The sequence below is a fragment of the Phoenix dactylifera genome, chromosome 14 (genome assembly GCF_051530095.1).
Source record: "Phoenix dactylifera cultivar Ajwa chromosome 14, Ajwa_hap1_PhDact_Kaust_v1.1, whole genome shotgun sequence".
Taxonomy (NCBI): Eukaryota; Viridiplantae; Streptophyta; class Magnoliopsida; order Arecales; family Arecaceae; genus Phoenix; species Phoenix dactylifera.
In genome coordinates this window covers 15786106-15804313 of record NC_143203.1, presented here as the reverse complement: position 1 = coordinate 15804313, position 18208 = coordinate 15786106, and the positions used below count along the sequence as shown (strand labels likewise).

The 18208-nt window shown below is 39.9% G+C and overlaps 1 protein-coding gene across 4 annotated transcripts; it reads left to right on the top strand.

Moving 5' to 3' along the window:
* Positions 1-490: 490 nt before the first annotated feature.
* Positions 491-10918, top strand: LOC120109232 (cation-transporting ATPase HMA5-like). 4 transcript variants are annotated; one of them, XM_039122976.3, is made up of 9 exons: positions 491-878; positions 4485-5099; positions 5266-5695; positions 5930-6252; positions 7898-7956; positions 8032-8374; positions 8480-8677; positions 9100-9357; positions 10369-10918. In XM_039122976.3, exons 1-9 carry the CDS (start codon positions 552-554, stop codon positions 10843-10845), a joined length of 3030 nt encoding a protein of 1009 aa, XP_038978904.3. In that variant the 5' UTR covers positions 491-551; the 3' UTR covers positions 10846-10918. The 4 variants fall into 4 exon arrangements, with proteins under 4 accessions (XP_038978904.3, XP_038978903.3, XP_038978905.3 ...); XM_039122975.3 differs by having other exon boundaries at positions 5927-6252; XM_039122977.3 differs by having other exon boundaries at positions 500-878; positions 3912-5099; positions 5927-6252.
* Positions 10919-18208: the final 7290 nt, after the last annotated feature.

The following is an 18208-nucleotide window of genomic DNA, read 5'->3' as shown; positions in this document are numbered from 1 at the left end:
ATTTATATCTATTATGATACCTGAGCCAATTCAAATTATATTTGAAGTTATCATCCCCTTAAGCCAAAGAAGGTGAAATGATACAAATCTCTTGGTCACTCCAAAATCTCATAGCCTGATTAATTGCATCTTCCAAAGGTTTGACTAGATTATGACTTGATGCATTAAATAATCATTGAAAGGTTCATTAATTCATTCAACATTATAATATCTCATTAAATAGATTTCATATGAGGAGCTTTTTTTTTTTTGTTAAAAATTAAGATGGATATGAGGATTAAAGAGTGCTTTAAAAACAAACTTCATTTGACAACCTAACAGGAAAAAGGAACTTGACTGACATTACCTAAAGTAAACACAAAATATTTTATAAAATTAAGATATTTCATTCAATTAAATAATCTTAAAGGGCAAAACAGTCATCAGATATATCCCAACCACCTCCTGCTCCTCCTTTATTTTTATTTCTTATTTTTTTAATCATTTCCCCCTCCTCTTTAATCTACTGCATCTTCTCACCCCTCCCACAATCTCTATCTCTCACAGCTTCAATGGCTGCGAGCCTACGAGACCTCCAGCTGACCCCGCTCTCCGGCCACCGCCGGCCGGAGGCCATCTTGGCGAGGGAGGACTCCGGCGACCTCGAGGACGTCCGCCTCCTCGACTCCTACGATGAGGAGACGGCCGCGGCGGCGGAGGGGAGGGGAGGGGATGAGAAGGGGGCGCGGAGAATCCAGGTGAGGGTCACCGGGATGACCTGCTCCGCCTGCACCAATTCCGTCGAGGCCGCCATCACTGCCCTCCCCGGCGTCGCGAGGGCATCCGTCTCCTTGCTCCAGAACAAGGCCCATGTCGTCTTCGATCCCAGTCTTGTTAAGGTTGAACATTTTCCTCTCGTTTTCTCTCTTGCCTTTCAATTCATGGGTTTTGGGTTTTAGGCGCAATCCTGAATTGCTGGGTCTAATTGGTTGTTTTGTTGGGCTTGATTCATGAATTGAATTGCTGTCTTTTTTTTGCGTGAGTTGGGCTTTTATCTGCGAAATTGCAGGTAGGAGGGGTCTATAATATCGACAAAAGATGGAGTTTTTCTCAATGGGTTTTGGGTTTTATAGAATTTCTGATGGAAATTGTGGTTTAATTTGATCTTTTTGGCCTTCGGCCAGATTGTTTTGCATACAGGATTATGTTGCTTTTTGTTTTTGGTTCGATTATTTGTATGATTTGGAGTTTATCCAATCTGAATAGGAGTTTTGTCTTTGGATCGTCGTGGATCTTTTGGCCCTGGGAAAGTTTGTTTTGGTTTTTTCCTCATCTTGCTTTTTGTGTTTGTTTGCATTGGAGTTTACGTTTGGAAGTGAAGATATGAATGATGGTAAGCTGAATAGAAGTTTTCTTGTTAATTTTGCTGCACAAGCTGTAACAGAAAATCGAATTTTTAATAGGTTCTGAGAGTTTAGGGCCTCTTTGGATCGGTGGATCATTGGCTTAAAGAAAGTTTATCTTATTTTTGTGCTGTTTATTTTTTCTTCAAACGTTTGCCCCCCTCGTTGTAGCGGTCTTAACTTGAGAAAAATAATAAAATGCAGTCTCTTCCATATGCCTTGACCTATTGGGGCATTTCGGCTTCCTGGGGTTTAGTGGGATGATCTGGCTTCTGAAAATCTGGTCCGTTTTGTTGATCATATTGAAGACGTTGGTGGTCAAGTCTGAATTGGTCTTTTGTGCTATTTCTTGCTCCGTACTTGTCCTTTAATTCGGAACTGTAGTTGTTCAGATGGGTTCTGACTTTTCTGGGACCTGTGCAAGTTGTTGCTGTAGTTTTTTCAATATGTCCTGTGTTGCCTGGGACCTATGCGAGTTCTTGGAGCTTATGGGATAATTGATAATTTGGCCAGGCTTTGGTTTAATTTCAAGGAGCCTTACCATCTTCTTGGTTTTTTTTTTGTGGCATGAATTGGAGTTTAGCATCAGAAGCAAATTTGGAGTTGGTTCTAATCCAAGTAAAAGGTCTGTTCTCTTTGCGTTGCAGCTGTCCTAACATGAACGTAGATTCTTCAATAGGTTTTGTGCTCATGGGACTTCTTAGGGTTCTTGGAATTAATTTTGCTTTCTTGGTTCCCAGCAACTTGTTTTGTTTTCTGGGTTATCCTGCATTTTCTCTCTTTTGAATATTTTGCATTAATTGAGTTTTCCTTTGGCATTTAAGATATGGATAGTTGTAACCTGAATCAAAATCCTCCTTATTCTCTGTGTTGCGTGCAGTTGACAGAAGGGCGCAGATCTTTTTGTCCTTATCCTAACAGAACTTCTATTTTTATCTTATGTTTTTTATAGTTATGATAAAACTCAAGTTTCTGTTTCTAAAATGGGCTTCTAGCTAATTAGAATGGGGTTTGGAAAGCTCTATCACTGGACATACGTTTTACCTGTTGAACTGGATACATGTATAATTCGAAGTCCAAACAAAGCTATATGTTGCATTTTGACTGATTTTGCTTATGAGAAATAATCCGTTGCTAACTTCCTTGTTTTCCTGTTACTAAGATTGTGAGGTAATTCTTTGTTTTGAGCATATCTTCTAAAGAAAGGATGTGGCAAAGGTTGGATTTAATACAATCTTCATTAATAACCATCAGGCCTTATTTGAGCTATTTCAGGTTGGCTTCATGTGTCGGAACTAGGCATTCATTCTTGAAGCTTTCATTCATTTAGCTTCAGTCTTCTCTCTCTCTCTAATAAAACCATTTGAAACATATTTCAACCCCTACTATCACTCATTTGCATTTCCCTGAATTTTTGTTGCACATTGCAATTATGACTCAAGTCTAAATACAAAAGTTGGAGAATCGATGTTAGGTTAGCTAGTTTCAAAGGAAACTCGGACTGTGTAATGAAATCTAACTTGATATGTGATTCATATTTTTAAGTAAAAATTGAATTTGAAAAAAAGAGATTTACTACCTTTTGTTCTTTCTTCTTTACCTTTTATAAGTTTGAAACTTCAAATGTAAATTTGTAATTTTTATTTATTTGCTTTTGTAATATGCTCCTTCACATTTTCATGTTTCTTTTTTTTCCTGCTCTAGTTATTCAAAAGTTGTTATCATAGTTGTGATCATGGTCTACCGTACCGGTCCGTATCGGTCCAGCCTGGGACCGGTACCGGATCAGCGTGGAATCCGGTACTGGTGGTTTATTATTGGAGAACTGGTACGGGACCGGTTCGGACCGGTACGGGACCGGCTCGGACCGGTACGGGACCGGCTCGGACCGGTACGGGACCGATTCGTACCGGTCCGGGCCGCCACCGGTACGCCGACCGGTACCGGTACAACGGATCTTGGTTGTGATTCTAGTGAGACATACTTTCTTCGTTTCTAGATTATATTGTAATCAGCTTCTCTTTGCTGACAGCCTCTTTATTCATGTTTCACTTGATTTATTGGCTTTGCACTACATATCTAACTGTTTGCACATCTGACAAGCAATCCATATTTCTCTTATGGTGCATTTGGATGCACCACAAAAATCATGATATGCTGCGATCTCTTGTGTTTTCTGAAATTACAAGATTTTAAGTACCTCGGTGTTCCTTTTACCAACCAAACTCCTACCTAAAATCTCAACTATCAAAATTTGAAAGTTTTAAATCAAGAATTAGAACATAATCATGATTTTGAATTTAAAGATGTCTAAACATAGCCTATATTTTTGTTATTCCGTTAAAATTTTAAGTATGACTATTTATTATTGTGCAATCCTTTTTTCTTTCATTAATATTCTTTGAAATTCTTATTCATTGTATATTCATATTTGCAATTATGAGATCTATGTAAATCTCAATTCCTTTTCTCTATGTGCCTGAATGTTAATGGTTGGCTTTTTTTTTTTTCTTTTTTGATGCGAAACAGGCACCTTCATAGCCTTGCAGAGTTGCATCAGAATGAGGCTTCTTCCTAATGCGCACAAGATAGTGCTTTCATCTTTCCTTTTATTGGGACACAGACACCTTCACCTTCCTGAAACATTTACCCTTTCCTACATTTATTTGGCTAAATGTTATTGGGAATGCTTGAAAAGCATTACCTTGCAGGATGAATGACAAGATTCCTATTTCCGTCTATTTGGAATTGGCAAAAACATATTGTAGCCTATCACAAAACAAAGGAAGTAGTGTTTTGAACTCGTTGCAGAACATTTGGATTTTTTCTTTAAATTTCTGAACACTACAAGAAAAATCACCTTTATATGAACAATTATTGGGTAGAGCTATAACAATTTTTGGGTTGGGATAACTCATGCCCCATGTTTACTCAATTTACTTGCCTCTTAAAATTTGCTATCCACTTTTTATTAATGCATTCTGTTCTATTTTTGGATTTTGTGTTGAAAGAAGTGATCCTGACAATTTCAAATATGTTGTTATAACTGTTTTACATTTTATGTTCTGAAATCACTTACTGGAAATTTGATTCTTTGTTCAGGACGAAGATATAAAAGATGCTATTGAAGATGCAGGATTTGAAGCTGAGATTCTGCCAGATTCTAATAATACCCTGTCAAGACCGCAAAAGGTATTGTCGGGGCAATTTAGGATAGGAGGCATGACTTGTGCAGCCTGTGTAAACTCTGTTGAAGGGATCTTGAGAAAGCTACCTGGTGTAAAAAGAGCAGCTGTTGCCTTGGCAACGTCATTAGGGGAGGTCGAGTACGATCCATCAGTCATAAGTAAAGATGCAATTGCTCATGCAATTGAGGATGCTGGTTTTGATGCTGCATTTCTACAAAGCAATGACCAAGATAAAATTTTGTTAGGTGTAGCTAGATTGTCTAGTGAGACAGATGTACATGTTTTACAAGGAATACTTAGTAAAATGAGTGGGGTGAGGCAGTTTGAGGTAAATATTGGCCTTTCAGAAGTAGAGATTATCTTTGATCCTCAAGCTGTTGGTCTGAGACATATAGTTGATACCATCGAGAGAGAAAGCATCGGGAGGCTGAAAGCGCATGTCCGGAACCCATATGCTCAAGCAGCTTCAAGTGATGCACAAGAAGCCTCAAAAATGCTTCGGCTTTTCCTCTCCAGTCTCTTTCTCAGTGTGAGTATGATCCTTCATGCTGTGAAAATAAATTCAGTTTATTGCTCTTCCATGATATTTTGGCCCGTGTATGTTTTTGTTCTTGTGGTTCTGATAATGTTTTCTTTTTCATATTCAAGGTGTATTTCATTCTTATTAGTTGCTTCTTTCAACTGTTGTGCAACAGATTCCTGTCTTTTTCATACGGATGGCATGTCCCGCCATACCTTTCGTAAATTCTTTCATGCTCATGCATTGTGGGCCATTTTTGATGAGAGATTTGTTGAAGTGGGTACTGGTGAGTATTGTTCAGTTTATTATTGGCAAGCGTTTCTATATAGCTGCTTATAGAGCACTGCGACATGGATCTACAAATATGGATGTATTGGTTGTTCTGGGGACCTCTGCTTCTTACTTTTACTCTGTTGGTGCACTTCTGTATGGTGCATTTACTGGGTTCTGGCCCCCAATATATTTTGAGACAAGTGCAATGATAATTACCTTTGTGTTATTTGGAAAGTATTTAGAAGTTGTTGCAAAAGGGAAGACGTCAGATGCTATCAAGAAGTTAGTTGAACTTGTCCCCGCAACAGCTCTTTTGATGGTGAAAGATGCAGGTATAATCACTGTATAGTATCCAAGAAGATTTCAATTCATTAAATTAGATTTATATTCATGAAAAACATTTTAAATATGATATCAGTGGGATCATCTCTATCACTTATCTTATATTTCCTTTCTTGAGTATCTAGTGGTTTCTTTTAACAGTGCTAACTTAAGAATTAGGCTCTGGCAGTCCCCCCCCTTTTTTATTGATTTAGTTCTGCTTCTCTGTTTTTGGATTTTAGAAGGAAGAGGCATTGTAGAGAGAGAGATAGATGCACTATTAATTCAACCAGGTGATGTCTTAAAAGTTCTTCCTGGTTCAAAGGTTCCATCTGATGGCATCGTAGTTTGGGGTACAAGTCATGTTGATGAAAGTATGGTAACTGGTGAATCTGTTCCAGTCCCAAAGGAAATGTCTTCATTAGTTATTGGAGGCACAATGAATTTACATGGTGTCCTTCATATAGAAGCCACCAAGGTGGGGTCTAACACAGTTTTGAGCCAGATAATTGCTCTGGTTGAGACAGCCCAGATGTCTAAAGCTCCTATTCAGAAATTCGCAGACTATGTAAGTTTACATAATTTTTTTTTTTTTTTATAGCTCTTGCTTATTTTTCCTTGTTTGTATAATCTTATCTTTTACTGACTGTTTGATATGCTATAGATATAGTTTTAGATCTGTTGTCCCAGAAAAGTAATATAGCTATTTTTATTTTTTTAAGGATGTTAATCATATCTATGTTCTAGTATTAAATGAAATTTTTGTTTTACTGCTCCGTAAAAAACCAGCTATTTCCCTTAGCTAAATAGATGCCCAAAGACTGGGAAAAATTCTTTGGCACATTCCATATTGTCATTATTGTGTGTATAACAAGATAATACCAGAAAACCTGATTAAGACAGTTTTATTTGTTAAACAAGTATTTTTTTAATATTTTAGAAAGGGAGTGAGAACCACCCGCAATATAATTATCTTGGTCTCAATGCTTAGGATGCACCACCCAAGACTCGTACACAGAACCTTTGGCTGCCAAGTAGAGGATATGACCACTGTGCAACTTGTGGCTCATTTGTTAAAGAAGTTAGCTGGCTCTTGTTGTATTCATTCTCCAGTGAAGTTGGTTGTTCTTTTCCAACATATTGAAACTTTATCAATTATCATATATACACTGCTTGTATAATCATAATGAGTATCCTACTAAGCTGATATTAAATTGTGCACAAAGTATCTACAGAATTACCATATCCAAGACCAAAAATGTCATCAATTTAGGATTGGCTTTGATTACATAGTGTTACATAGATTTCTAAATAATTTGCCAATTTTGTATTTGTTAAATTTATGACCGATTGAAAATGAAAGAGAAGGTACTTGTGATCGTGTGCCGCAGGTATTAGATCGTGTTTTGTCTTGTGATTGCTTTGGGCTTTCTCGCCGACGTGTGTAGTGAGAAGCCGGTTCACCAAAAAAAAAAAAGATGAAAGAGAATCTACAACCATGGTCTACCGTACCAGTCCGTACCGGCCGGTACATACCGGTACGGCCTGAGACCGGTACTGGATCAGCGTGGAATCCGGTACTAGTAGTTTATTGTTGAAGAACCGGTACAGAACCGGTTCGGACCGGTACGGAATCGGTCTGGGCCGCCACCGGTACGCCAACCGGTACCGGTACGGCGGACCTTGTCTACAACTGGCTTGTGGATAGTCATTTATCTGAACTTCTTCCCCAGAGGTATTCGTTATTTGATGTTAGAAAGTAATGCATCCTGAATGTATGTTTAACAATTTAATGCAGCTTGGCCCATTTCAATATTAAAAAAAATAGCAACAAATGAAACTGAAAGTAGATGTAGAGTGGCAGATTATTATCTTCAGTGGTCCAGGGACATTTACATGACCTATTTTGGTGGATATTGGATGACATCTCTTGCTCCGGCTCTATATGGCAAGGATTGAATGGATTATACCTATGCCTAGTGGTTTCACAGTTTCAGATTATAGATTATTTTAATGATGATACTCCATGCAGTTTCTAAATGCTGTAGGCAGGTGTGTTCAGGTCATGCTTTCTGTTACATCTAATCCCATTTATGTAAGGATTATATCTTCTGTTCTACTTGTCTTTAAGAACTATTTGTTCTGTCATGTCTGGCAATTGATACAAAAATAGTTATGAACTTTTGCTTGCTAACTACTTTTATCAATTACAGGTTGCCAGTATTTTTGTTCCCATTGTTATCACCATGTCCTTGTTGACATTCTTCGGATGGTAGGTTTAAACTCACCACCATGATAGTATTTCCAAACTGGTTCTGGTGGTTATACTTTGTTTTATTTCATATAGGTTCCTCTGTGGGTTGCTAGGAGCATATCCAGATTCATGGGTCACAGAAAGTAGCAATTGTTTCATTTTCTCCCTCATGTTTTCAATATCAGTGGTGGTGATTGCATGTCCATGTGCCCTTGGTCTGGCCACCCCTACCGCTGTTATGGTGGCTACAGGTGTGGGTGCAACTCATGGGATCCTAATAAAAGGAGGAGATGCTTTGGAAAGAGCTCAGAGTGTGCAGTATGTGATCTTTGATAAAACGGGCACCCTTACTCAAGGGAAAGCTGCTGTCACAACTGCAAAAGTTTTTGCAGAAATGGAACTTGGGGATTTTCTTACTTTGGTTGCATCTGCTGAGGTGAGTTGAAGAGTCTATGCACCTCCTCATATGGCTATTTTGCTTTCACTCAACCAACAAGGACTGCAAAATAATAACTGTGTTTCACCTTTTGATGTAGTTTAGGCCAGCAGCGAACACCCTCTTGCTAGAGCAATCTTAGATTATGCACACCATTATCATTTCTTTGGTAAGCTTCCGACAGCCAAACATGCTGGAAAGCAGAGCAAAGAAATATTATCTGAATGGCTTCTTGAAGCGGTAGACTTCTCTGCTGTGCCTGGGAAAGGTGTGCAGTGCTTGATAAATGGAAAAAGGGCTCTGGTGAGTTCATCAATGAGAAATCATATCCCTGCCCTCCCCCCCTCCTTCATGCATGTTTGTGCTTGCTCCCTCCCTCCTTCCCTCTCTGTTAATCAATCAGTACGTCTGCTTATCTGCATGTCGTGGAATCAACAATCATTTTGGCGATAGATGTGTGGAAAGATTGGTGCCTAGAGTGTGGTATCCTCATAGAGGGATGGGGTGCACTGATGCAGGTTATTGAATTTCTGGCACCAGTCTCTGAAGTAATCTAGGCACTAATCTTGATGCACGTCATGGTGAAAAGATTTTCAACTTCAGTAACAAAGATTCACTTAGAAGTGTTACTTCTTGTTTTACATATACTATGTGTGCTTGTCTATGCATGTGCATGCCATTTTTAAACAGTATCTTGATTCAACCAAATATAAATATCTTAATAGGTTGGCAACAGGAGTCTGTTGGTTGAAAATGGGGTTGTTGTTCCTACTGAAGCTGAAAACTTTTTAGTGGACTTGGAAGTGAATGCTAAAACAGGTATTCTTGTGGCATATGATGGTACCTTCATTGGAGTGTTGGGGGTAGCTGATCCCTTGAAAAGAGAAGCAGCAGTTGTGGTTGAAGGCCTGAAGAAGATGGGCGTTTGTTCAGTCATGGTAACAGGGGATAACTGGAGGACAGCACAAGCTGTTGCAAAAGAGGTTTGTTTTTTGGTGTTCTCACCTCATTCATTAGAAATGTAGATATTTACAATATAAAGATTTTTTTTAATAGAAAAATCAGTAGGCACTCGGCACTGAGTGCCTAAAGGAATTTTATTGAATTACAAGGAAACAACACAGAATAGAAACAATGGAAATAATCTTCTGCTGACAGAAGCATACCCATTACATAGGTTCTTTCACTCGAATCTTCTTAACAGCTCTAGAGTCCTCAGCAACTAGCAACCTCCAAGAAGACAACATCCACTCAGCTCAATCATGCCTGAACAAGAGTTCCTGAAAATCCTCTCATTTCTTTCTAACCAAATTTGCCAGCACGCAGCTGCTAGCAGCATATCCCGTCCTTTCCTCCAAGTGTTTTTAGTCGCCTACCTCCTCCAGCTACCCCATAGATCAAAGGCTTCCTTTGGGCTCCTGGAAATCCTGAGCAAATGCCACATTATATATTTGCATTTTCATTTATAGGGGTGTAGAAAAATAAAATTCTTTTCAATTTCAATGAAGTATTGCCTTTTTTTTTTCCTCCTTCACTTGAAGACGTAGCAGGAACTTTCTCCAGATTATTAGTAAGTTGGCTACTCGCAAACATTTCAATGGAAAAATGAGTATTGGAGTTAGTAATAACGATGATGAAGGATTTTTCATTTTTAAAATTCATGAATTTTATGAGTTCTTCTAAAATTATTCATTACTTGTATATGAAATTCCCATGGGTATGGATCAACGATGGTTTGCTGGTGATGATGGTGTTGCTGCTGTTGCCGGTGGTGGTTGCCTGAATTCTTGTTTTGCACTAACCACCACATTGAGATATCTGTGACATTTACATCTTATTTCTAATATCTCTGCAGCCTTTGGGGATGCTAATTATTTCCAATCCCTTGGCGAGTACTCCAAGTTTTAATCTTTCCCATTGCTGAGTTTTTCTCGAGTACCGGTCTTGTGATTGTGCAACATGGAAGTGTATTGAGCTGTCATCATTACTTGCAGGTTGGCATTGAAGATGTGAGAGCTGAGGTGATGCCGGCGGGGAAAGCCGATGTCATACGCTCCTTCCAAAAGGATGGAAGTATAGTTGCGATGATTGGTGATGGCATCAATGACTCTCCCGCCCTTGCAGCAGCTGATATCGGAATGGCAATTGGTGCAGGAACCGATGTTGCCATCGAAGCTGCAGACTATGTGTTGGTGAGGAACAACCTTGAGGATGTTATAACAGCCATCGATCTCTCGAGGAAGACATTCGCACGTATACGTTGGAACTACTTCTTTGCAATGTCTTACAATATTGTCGCCATCCCAGTTGCAGCCGGAGTTCTCTTCCCCTTCACAGGACTTAAGATGCCGCCATGGTTGGCTGGTGCTTGCATGGCTTTCTCATCTGTGAGCGTTGTCTGCTCTTCTTTGCTTCTGAGAAGGTATAGGAAGCCCAGGCTCACCACTATACTGCAAATAACTGTAGCATAACAATGAAATATATGTATTTTTAAGCTTTTAACCACAGAGGAAATGAAAAAAAAATATGTGGTGTTTTGTTTTCTCCCACTCTGTTTACTAGATGCAATATTGTAAACATTGTTATGCTGCACCACACTTGCAGCAAGTCAAATCGCCCCTGTCCATCCTTTTATGAAGAAAGGCATCCAATTTTCCCAGATAACTAATTTTAATGGACCTTGCGGTTGGTGATTAGTGGACTATTTTTTAGAGATGGATGGCATCACATGGTCTAGTTATTTGACTTGCTGTAATATTTGTGCATCGAGCCGGGCATGATCAAAATCTTGGGTATTAGCATGGTATTTATTTTTTATTTGACTCTGAAGAAAGAAATAATAAAGAATGAAATTAATACAAGAAGACCCCAAAGGGAAAAAAACCATACGTATGAAAGAAAGAACATTCTCATTCATGGTTTGCTCAAAAAAATACTCTATGTAGAATTCAACAGTTTTGCTTAGGGCTGTCAACGGGCCGAGCTACTCGGGCTCGGCTCGGGCCCGGCTCGGTAAAAGCCCGGCTCGGGCTCGGCTCGTTAGTCAAACGAGCTCGAGCCTGAGCCTAAAATGAGGCCCGTTTAAATCCGAGCCCGAGCCCGAGCTCGAGCCCGAGCAGCTCACGAGCTCAAACGAGCCCAAATGAGGGCTCAGCCCAATTAACAATTTAATTGGGTCCCAATTAAATTTGGACTCAATCCAATTAAATTTTATTTGGCTCAATCAATTTCAATCCTAATCTAATTGAACCCAGTTGGATTTAGATCAGACCCAACCCGAGCTAACCCAAATCCTTAAATCGAATTGAATTGATTCGGATTCGGACTCAACCCATTAACCGAACCCAACCCGTTAACCCATTTTTAATTTCTTTAATTTCTTTCTTCTCGGTTTCTCCAGAACATTCCCTAGCCCTAGCCCTCCTTTCTTCTCCGTTCTCCTCGCCGCCGGCTCGCCCCCAAGCTCGAAGCCGATGCCCCCTCCCCTCCGACGACGATGACGACGCCGTACACCCGATCCAGCTCTCCAAGAAGCTTCGTCGCAACCTCCTCTCCCTTCTCCGCCCCCGATGCCGTCGCCCCCGGCGGGGAAGGCAACAAGCGTGAAGCGCCGCCGCCCCATCCGGCCGTTTCTGCATCGAGGTCCCTCCAAGTCCGCCTCCGGACGGGCCCTCCAGGCGCCGCGGACCCTTCTGCAGCGGTTGGCGTGGATGGTACTATCGCTCCTCCTCCGGCGGCAGGCCATCTTCCTCTTCGCGCCGCTCCTGTACGTCGCCGGGATGCTCTTCTATATGGGCACCGTCTCCCTCGAGGGCGTTCCCCGCATCATCTCCCGCCCCGCTCCTGGCTCCATCTACCGGAGCCCCCAGCTGTACCAGCGCCTCCGCCCCGATATGGACTCTGATAACTCTTCCGATGCGGTCAGTTCTTGAACCCACCCCCTTCTTTAAAGAATCCCTCTGGATCTGCTCTTTCTTGTATTTTCTGGCGCTTCGATTTCTCTCTGAGGGCGCTCAGATGGACTTTAGTTTCTGACAGCGCCTGCGGTCGACCCGCGGCCGACGCCCGTGCCGGTGGTGCTCGCGGCCGCCCCCTTCTTTCTTCTCTTCTTTCTTTTTTTATTTATTTCCTTCGTTCTTCTCTCCTCCCGTCCTCCGATGAATGAGAGATGGGGCGCCGGCCGCCGGGGCAGGCTCGGGCTCGGGCAAACGAGCCTCACGAGCTCGAGCCCGAGCCGGGGCTGTGCTAGGCGAGCCCGAGCCCGAGCCCAGTACAGGGCTCGGTACCGAGCCCGAGCCCGAGCCCGAGCCTAGATTTTTATGGAACGAGCCGAGCCGAGCCTGCTGTGGCTCGGGCTCGGCTCGGCTCGTTGACAGCCCTAGTTTTGCTAGCCAAGAATAACACTCATAATTAAGCCCCAATTAGCCCCCCAAGCAATTCTACATAAATAGAAATATCTTCTTGCCTTGTTAACAACATTCCCCCTCAAGTTGGTGCGTAGATATCAAATGAGCCCAATTTGGACAAAATTTCATGAAACTTGGTTGAGGGAAGGCCTTTAGTAAAAATGTCTGCAAGTTGATTCTCACTATGAAGATAAGGGGTCTGAATGATATTGGCTTAAACTTTTTTCCGAACAAAATGGCAGTCCACCTCGATGCGTTTTGTTCTCTCATGAACACCGGATTGGAAGTAATGTGAATTGTAGATTGATTGTCACAGAATAAATCTATTGGTAGTGAAGTCTTAAATCCCAAATCACATAAAAAAGAGCATGAAGCCAGATTAACTCACTCGTAGTGGATTACATTGTTCTGTGTTCCGCCTCTGCACTCGACCTAGCAACAACATCTTATTTTTTACTTTTCCAAATAACTAAATTCCCACCAACAAATATACAATATCCAATAGTGGAGCGCCTGTCAGTCAGACTTCTAGCCCAATCAGCATCTGTATACCTTGTGATTCTTGTATGACCATTCTTCTGCATCCAAATTCCTCGCCCTTGAGATGACTTCAAGTACTGAAGGATCCTATTAACAATATTCATATGAATGTCCTTTGAGTCATGCATGAATTGACTAACCAAACTAACTGCATAAGCAATGTTTGGATGAATAATGGTAAGGTAAATCAACTTTCCAACCAACCTTTGAAATTGACCAATATTCTCCAAGGGTTTGCCATCTGATGTAGGTTTGCTACTTTCAAAAGAAGTTGAGGTAGGTTTCATACCCAATTTTTCCATTTCCTTCAGAAGGTCTAAAACATACTTTCTTTGGCTACGAAATAATCCTTTTTTTGAGTGAGCAATCTCTATCCCCAAGTACTTCAAGACACCTAAATCTTTAATGTCGAATTTGTACGATTTCAACTTGGTGATTTCTTTACTGTCATTCCCTATAACAATAGTATCGTCAACATAAACCAAAACAACTGTAGTGTGCAAACCATCTCTTTTGACGAACAAGGAGGAATCAGCTCAAATTCGCTTAAACCCATTACTCATAAGTGCAGTACTTAGTTTTGCATACTAGACTCTAGGTGATTGCTTGAGACCCATGCAAATTACCATACAAGGCCTTCTTTAACTTGCATGCTGTGTTGCTGAGATTCCTGAGGATGTCCTGGTGGAAGACTCATGTAAACCTCTTCTTCCAGATCACCATGTAAAAAGGCATTTTTAACATCCATTTGGAACAATGGCCAATCATGATTAACTGCAATAGACAACAAAACTCGAACAATATTAATCTTGGCAATAGGAGCAAATGTTTCCTTATAGTCAACTCCATAGGTTTGTGTAAACTCCTTAGCGACTAATCTGGCTTTGTCTCTATTAACGGTTCCATCACTGTTGTACTTTTTTTTATACACCCAACAACATCCCACTTTCTCTTTACCTTCAGGTAGTGTCACAATTTCCCAAGTATGATTTTTGTCAAGAGCCTCAAGCTCTTCTTGCATGGCTTTTTTCCAATTTGGTTGAGCATTGACTTCTTAAAAGTTTTTGGGTTCATCTGATATGAAACTTAAGAAGGCAAAGTAGGATGGAGAGATATTGTCATAGGTTAGGTGACTTTGTATGGAAATCTTGCATCTTAGCAGGGGGACGAGTCAGCCTAGTTGAGCGACGATCTTCAGGTTGAGCCACAATGGGACCTTCAAGTGAGGCATTTTCTTCATATAGGGCATCACTTTCTCCTACATTAGATGAGGAATTTTCCAAAGGGACAGGTGGAGAAGATATTGAGCTAGCAGTGGGAAGAGGGACCAAGTAATGTAGAAACTCCCCCTGTGACTGAATCCTAGAGTCATCATCTGGTGTAGGAAAGAATGCCTCGGTCTCAACAAAGTGCACATCACGGGATATGACAAGTTTGTGGTTTTTTGGATCATAAAATTCGTATCCTTTTTGGGTGGAAGAGTACCCAAAACACACACTTAGTCGCACGACCATCAAGTTTATCCCGATGAGTTGCTGCAACATGAACATAGCACAGACATCCAAAAACACGAAGGTGCGAAATATCAATTTTTCTACTGCGCAAGACTTCAAGTGGAGACTTGTGTTTAAGGACATGACTAAGTAGTCTGTTAATCAAATAGACTAAGGTAAGGACACCAGATGACCAATATTATTTCAGAACATGCATCTGAAACATGAGACACTTGGCAGTTTTTAATAGGTGACAGTTTTTTCTTTCGGCTACACCATTTTACTGTGGGGTGCTAACATAACTAGTTTGATGAATAATGCCATGACAACTCAAATAATAAAAAAAAATATTTTGCATATACTCTATACCATTATCGGAGCGTAAGACTTTCATAGAAGCACCAAATTGAGTAGCAACCATCTTATGAAAGTTTTGAAAAGCGGAGACAACTTCACTTTTGTGTTTCAACATGAAGCCATGAAACATGAGAGTAGTCATCAATAAACATAATAAAATATTTATAACCATCATAAGATTGAACAGGAGCTGGGCCCCAAACATCAGTATAAATTAATTCAAAAAGTGTAGCTGACACAGTATGAGATGAACTAAAAGGTAATCGAGTTTGTTTGAACAATTAGACGGGTGTCCTAAACGCCTGTGCCAAATAATTGAAGTAGATCTGACTAAGAAAGCTTAAGTGGAAGTGTTCAACAAATAGAGCCCATTAGAATAAATGCCTTCACCAATCACTTTCTTTGTGGCTCGATCCTGAAATTTTACATTAGTAGGTGAGAAAACAACATCATAGTTTAAGGTGCGAGTGAGCTTGTCAACAGAAAGTAATTTTGAAGGAAATGAAGGAATATACAATGCTAGAGAGTTTGGACAGTTTGGAAAAATATTAAGGGTACCATGACCCTCAATTGGGGTAGAAGTTCCATTAGCAATAGAGACAGTGTGTTTCTCTATAGAAGGGTTAAAGTCAAGCAAATAACTATGATCATTGGTAATATTATCTGTACTACCAGAATCAATAATCCAAGTAGAGTCATCAAAGAGCGTTGCAAAAAGGCTTTGAGATTACCTGAGACATGTATGGGAGAGGATAGGTTAGCTTTAGATGTAGAGGGTTCAAGCTTATTGAAGTTTTGGTGGAGTAAAAGATGCTCTTGAGTTCATCCCACATGCTCTTGGTGGAGACGTGTGGGAGAGGATAGGTTAGCTTTAGATGTAGAGGGTTCGAGCTTTAGCGACACATTGATAGTTCATCCCACATGCTCTTGAGTTTCCCAAGATGCTCTGTATAAGAATAATTTTCTTGTTTACCTTGAGTAAAAGATGCTCTTGAGTTCATCCCACATGCTCTTGGTGGAGACGTGTGGGAGAGGATAGGTTAGCTTTAGATGTAGAGGGTTCGAGCTTTAGCGACACATTGATAGTTCATCCCACATGCTCTTGAGTTTCCCAAGATGCTCAGTATAAGAATAATTTTCTTGTTTACCTTCAAAAATTTGCTGCTATAATTGGTAGATTCTAGCCACATTATTCTGGTGACCATATAAACCTTTAATAGAATTCCACAAATCTTTAGCTAACTCAGAGAATGTAAACATTTCAGCAATCTTGGGTTCCAGAGAATTAAAAATCCAAGACATAACAAGCTAATCATTTGCAACCCATTCATCATATTTAGAATTATCAGTTTTCAGAGCGGATTTCTTTCCATCAATATGTCCCAATTTGTATTTACTCAAAAGATAGACAAACAGCTCTAGACCATGGGACATAATTAAGCCCATTGAGTAAAATCGAAGAAAGCTTCATACCAGGATTGCTATTTTCCTCAGTCATATTTAAGAAAAAAATAGAAAAGAAATGCACTAGATTTTTGCAAATATAGCAAGCAAATACAAGGCTGAAAATATTCCTCACCAACAAAGCGTAGACCGCCAAACACTGTAGCCCTCAGCTCCAACAACGATCGATTGGGCAAGTGGATGATGAAGACCAAGAAGTAGTTTTTGAAAAAAAAAATCTGCATGTTTGCTTCCCAAGATACCAGTTTTGAAATTGAAGGATTTTGTTCTTAAACAAATCTGTGAGTAGGCCACAAAAAACAAATCTCACAAGTTTGTCTTTTTGCAAAGAGTAGCTTTCAATTGATTCTGAAGGTGTAGGGCAAAAGTTTCAAAAAATAAATGGTATGTTGCAAAACTGGTAGAAGAACGGCAAGGTTATGGAATTCAAACCTGCTCTAATACCATGAAGAAAGAAATAATAAAGAATGGAATCAACACAAGAAGACCATGTTTTACGTGGAAAACCCTGAAGGGAAAAAAGCCGCAGGCATAGAAGAACATTCTCATTCATGGTTTACTCAAAAAAGAGTATAACAATATATAAAATACAACTGTCTTACTGGGCAAGAATAACACCCACAATTAGGCCCCAATTAGCTCCCCAATCAATTCTACATAACAAGAAATATCTTCTTGCCTTCTTAACAACAGACTCAAGACTAACAAAGCGTGGTGCTTGGAGAATCTCGAACTGAAACATTTGCAGGTGTGCTTTACGTGTGTGGCATTGCACAGGTGCAGTTTTTGGACAGGTGCAAGGGGTGCACAGAAGTAACACATAAAAGCACATCTAACCAGTGCAACATTGTGGTGTTTATTGAAATTAAATAAGATGACTTCATAGCAGCACAGGCGAAGGAGTGTTATCTCTGAAGCCAGCAAAACCAGCACTAGAACATCAAGCCAAGTAGTCCTTCATCAAGATGTAACTCAGCGTTTGGAGCAAGAAAGGATAACTCAAATTGTATTTGAACTTTTATCCCATGGAGATGGAGGTTCTCTCCTTATTTATAATAAGCTTTGATGGGTGCAGGTGCATTCACTTTTTTGCCCACTAGATGCAGAGATCCCTCATACAGCATACACACATTGCTATAGCTTGACATGGCGAACTTGTTGATGAACTAAATGCAGGTATTTTCATGTTATTTAGTTGTATTTTGGATTAAATGGACTAAGATATTGAAGGCTGTAACAATTTTTTTTTACAAATTTGTCTGAAAAGAAGGGCTTCCATTCCTACCGCGGCGGTAAATTAAATGAGCCCGATCAAGACATGCATTACCGAAATTATGTTTGAGTGAAGCTCAAACCAATTCATTTAAATTTTAAGCTGAACTTGAGCTACTCACGAACCAATAAATTAACAGATCTAGCAAGAGCATGAATAATTATATATAAATATCAAAATTATAATCCCTTTACATATAAATTATATTGCTATAAAAATTCATGTAAATAATATTATTATATTCAATACTTACAATATAAAATAATTCTATTTACCTAATAATTAAAATAATCTATATATT